General features: G+C 34.1%; 1 protein-coding gene across 1 annotated transcript; it reads right to left on the reverse strand.

Moving 5' to 3' along the window:
• Positions 1–3,634: 3,634 nt before the first annotated feature.
• On the reverse strand, positions 3,635–4,573 carry OR6C5H (olfactory receptor family 6 subfamily C member 5H). The gene has a single exon (NM_001390535.1). It carries the CDS (start codon positions 4,571–4,573, stop codon positions 3,635–3,637), a length of 939 nt encoding a protein of 312 aa, NP_001377464.1.
• Positions 4,574–4,789: the final 216 nt, after the last annotated feature.

A 4,789-nucleotide genomic window follows, 5' to 3' on the forward strand; every position in this document is an offset into this window, starting at 1 on the left:
TACACTGGGAGGAAAAATCTCTTAGTAATGCAATGACTTTGAAGGTATAGTTGGTACAACTTTTACTGTATCTACTAATTCTCTCTTCTTCAGGTAAACTTCATTGCAGGTCATTAGAAAACATTGACAAATCATACCAGAAAAGCAATGTGCTTCATTCATTGCATCATTATTTCTTTATACTTTGTGTTTTAGGGTTTAGGTTAATGCAGTAAGAAAAGGGAAGTTGTTTAATTAAATGTCGTATGTAACATTTAGTTTGGCTTCATATTATCCTGGACACTGCTCAATCATTCTGAACTTTGGGCCATGACACTAGGATCCTTTAAGAATTATCATATCTTGAATGAAGCAAAGACTCCTCAGGAGAACCAGTCAAGTGGTTGGAAGGACTGTTTCATTAGATACTTTTTTTTTTTTCACAATTATTTAGAGGACTACTTCCTTGAAGAAATCTGATTAATTTACATTTCTTTATTTCAATAGGGATAGGCAGGCTCAATTCTCAGCATACTTACCAGTGTTCACAGAGACAACACAAGGGGAAAAAGAGATAATAATTCACATTTAATAAAAAGTCCAGAAATAGTAACATTTATATCTTTGAAGGTTTGTGGTGAATATCAATTCATAACCTCACACTTTCAGTTCATTTGTTAGTGATCTATAATTTAAACAATGAAGGGAAAGTAAATTAAAAAATTATTATTATTATAATTATTATGTTAAAATTATTAACATGCTATTAATTCCTTCGTTATAGCATTCTAGGGTAAATTATTATCACACAAAATATATGGACATTGCAGTAAGAAAAACATGAATTAAATATACAAATGGGCCATTTATGGATGTATGACTCTGGATGAGCTATTTAATATTTTAAGCTTCAGTTTTCTGTGTTTAAAATGGAGTTGAAATTTCAAAAGTATTTCTTAGAAATAATTGCAATAACATAAATGAAATTATTCTAAAATCATGTGGCACTTAATATATGTTAAGAAGACTTATTATTTTTATTTACTTTAATTTTTTTTGATTGTAATTTATTCTCAACTCTGGGAGGGATAATCATAGCAATTGTGTTTTAGAAAAAGTATCACTTTTTTCAGTGAAATAATAACTTTTGTATTTTTATTTCATTTAACTCTTATAACATACCTATGAAACTTCAATCTTTATTGCCAAATAAATAACTAGGCTAAGTTAGGTTCTGTCCTTTGATGTTTTATACAGCTAGCAAAGAATATACCAGAAATTAAAGTCTATTCTCTTAAACAAATTACTGCAAAGCCTATATTCAGTTAGAAACAAACAACAGAAATAATAATTACCTGCCTTTATTTAATAGCGAGGGCTTCCCTGGTGGCTCAGTGGTAAAACATCTGCCTGCCAATTCAGGAGACACTGGTTCGATCCCTGGTCGGGAAGATCACCTGCAGAAGGAAATGGAAACCCACTCCAGTTTTCTTGCCTGGGAATTCTATGGACAGAGGAGTGGCTTATATAGTCCTTAGGGCCACAAAGAATTGGATATAACTGACTGACTAACACTACCACTTCCACAGCACAGTGAATCAGTTATACATATGCATACATCCACTCTTTTTTAGATTCTTTTTCCATACAGGTATTACAGAGGATTGAGTACAGTCGCCTGCTCTGCATAGCAAGCTCTTATCCTATTTAATTTGTTCAGGCGATAAGTAATAAATCACTGATAAAATTTGAGAGACTTTCACTGCTATCTATTTGCCAGACTTACCTCTGATTTTTGTACAAGTTCGCTAACATTCGAGTGGCTGCAATATAAACATATTAGCAACTACCATGGTTGTAATCCATTTCTGCCAAAAACATTTCTTCTCATTGCACAAATTTGCTTTCTATTGTCAATGTTTTTGTCTTAAATTTCTCTTTTATTCAGAGAGGATATGTTTATTTGACAATAGAAAGTGAGAAAAAGTAAATATATGCAAGATAAAAAATATCAGGTGTTTAAAAACCCTCTGGAATCTTTTCTGCATAGATTTTAAGTAGCACAAGTTACTGAATGTTTTATCTATTCTCTCTCATATAGGCTCAAGGGAACTAATTCTGCGAATCAAAATTGCCAGAACAGAAATGTGCACAAAACACGAAGGAATATAAAACATAAAACACATTAGTATTGGGATTAGAAAAGAAAGCTTGAGAACAGTATCCAATGAGACCAAAACAAACAAACAAAAAAAAAACACTAAGTGTGAAGCCTTTTCCCTTGACATCATTTTTAGACAGATATTAGCAACCAATTATCATAATTCCTAGTACAGATTTCTACAAAATATTCTATGTCTTTTTTTAAAACTGGTAATCTACCACATTTAACTAACTACATTCATTAACTCCATTATTTTTAATCTGTCTTCCAGTAAAAAATTTTGTTACCATTATACTGCTATACATTAAAAGTTTAATAGTTCATACTTTTTTCCTACTCCTTTTTCTCAGCACAACAGAGATTGAAGAGTATCTTGTTTTAATTAAAGCTTTAATCTGTGTGCCAAGCATAACTTTAGGAGTTAGTACCTTGGATAAGTAAACTATAATTATATTAATGTAAATACACACAAATAATATGATGGGGGTGAAAGGCAATAGAATCATTCAGGTCCTTAGTAAACTCTGTGCGAAATTTGCAGATCCTTACAGAGTTTCAAATAAGTATACAGTCACACATATAAACACTTTTTGTTTGCTTTTCCAAATTGAGGTATTGGAGAAGGCAAGGGCAACTCACTCCAGTATTCTTGCCTGGGAAACCGCATCGACAGAGGAGCCTAGGGGGGCTATAGTCTATGGGGTCACAAAGAGTCAGACACGACTAAACAGCTGTAGCAATATTGACTAATTAGGCAAATCACTCAGACAAATCACTCAAATTTTCTGAGCATCTATTTACACATTTGTGTATGGGATAATCATGCCTAATTTGTCATACAGCCTGTCAGATGGCTCAGTGGTAAAGAATCCACCTTCCAGTGAGGAGATGCAGGAGACTCAAGTTCGATGCCTGTGTCAGGAAGGTCCCCTGGAAGAGGAAATGGCAACCCACTCCTGTATTCTTGCCTGGGAAATCCCAGGGACAGAGGAGCCTGGTGGGCTACAGCCATGGGTTGCAAAAAGTTGGACACTGAGCACACGTGCAATTTGCCATATAACTGTAAGATTCCATAAGATATGAAACAGAACATACTTAATTCAGCATACATAATGCAATAAATTCTCTCTAATGAAGAAATATTATTCAAGAAATTCCTGTTAAATTTTCAGGTGGCATTAGAGTCATGGTAGCTATGTTTACTCCTTTAGAAATTACCATATTAAATATTTTTATTCAATATGAGATTTTTTATTATTCAGAATAATGGATAAAATAATTTATGTTCTAAAGCTACTGGTTTTCTATTTGGATGTAAATCCGTGATTATATGGAAGCTATAGATAGTTTGAAAGGAAGACACAGCATAGTCAATTTCATTAAAAAGGAAGTTTGAGCTAATGAGCTCAGCAGTGCAGATGACATCTGTGAGATGGAGCTAGGTGGACACTGTAGAAGTTAAATTGCATTCATTCATGTTAATACACACTTTCATTTATTTCTAGAAAGTATCACTTTATGAACCAAGTTTTTCAAAGCTTGTTTTACGTGCTCGTTCCTCAAGGTATAAATAAAAGGATTTAACATGGGGGCAATTGAAGTGTTGAGAATAGCTACTCCTTTGGTCAATGAAGCTCTTTCTTTTGCTGAAGGCTTGACATACATGAATATACAGCTTCCATAAGAAATGGAAATGACGATCATGTGAGAGGAACATGTGGAGAAAGACTTTTTCCTCTGAGTAGCAGATGGTATTCTCAAAATGGTGGTAATAATGCACATGTAGGATAGAATCACTAATGCCAATGTGAAGAGCAGAGTCACAAAAGCAAAGTAAAAGCCAATCATCTCTAAAAGCCACGTATCTGAGCATGAGATTTGCCAAATGGGGCAGTAATCACAGGAGAAGTGATCAATTATGTTGGAAGCACAGAAATCTAGCTGAAGGATAGGCATGAGTGGTGGAAAAATGGTAAGAAATCCCCCTAGCCATGAACTAAAGACCAGCAAAGTGCAGATTTTCTTGTTCATGATGGTGGTGTAATGGAGAGGCTCGCAGATGGCAACATATCGATCATAAGACATGGCAGTGAGAAGGAAAAACTCAGACACACCCATGAAGATGAAGAAAAATAACTGAGCCAAGCAATTGTTATAGGAAATAGTCTTGACTTTAGTAATGATTGCCCCCAAAAACCTGGGGATAGAAACACTGGTGAACGTAATCTCTAAGAAGGAGAAATTCCGGAGGAAATAATACATCGGTGTCTTTAGACTACAGTCTGTTAAAGTGAGGATGATGATGGTTAGGTTTCCAACAACACTCAATACATAAGCCAGAAATAAAAAGATAAAAATGACAACCTGAAGCTCTGGGTTGTCTGATATGCCCAAGAGGACGAATTCTGTAAGCATTGTGTGGTTTCTCATACTGATTTTATTGTCTTTAAGCCAAATCTGTTGGTACAAAACAAAACAAAGAGTAAGTGAATAGTAAAGGAATTGAAGATTTATATATTGGAATTATTAGCTCTCATTAAAGGAAGCACTGGACCTTTCTCCCTGTAAGAATTTTTGCAATATCCACTCACTCCTACTAAAGCAAAATACTTTACCATTGTCTATTAAAGAGAAAAAAAAATGTAT

The sequence above is a fragment of the Bos taurus genome, chromosome 5 (genome assembly GCF_002263795.3).
Source record: "Bos taurus isolate L1 Dominette 01449 registration number 42190680 breed Hereford chromosome 5, ARS-UCD2.0, whole genome shotgun sequence".
NCBI lineage: Eukaryota > Metazoa > Chordata > Mammalia > Artiodactyla > Bovidae > Bos > Bos taurus.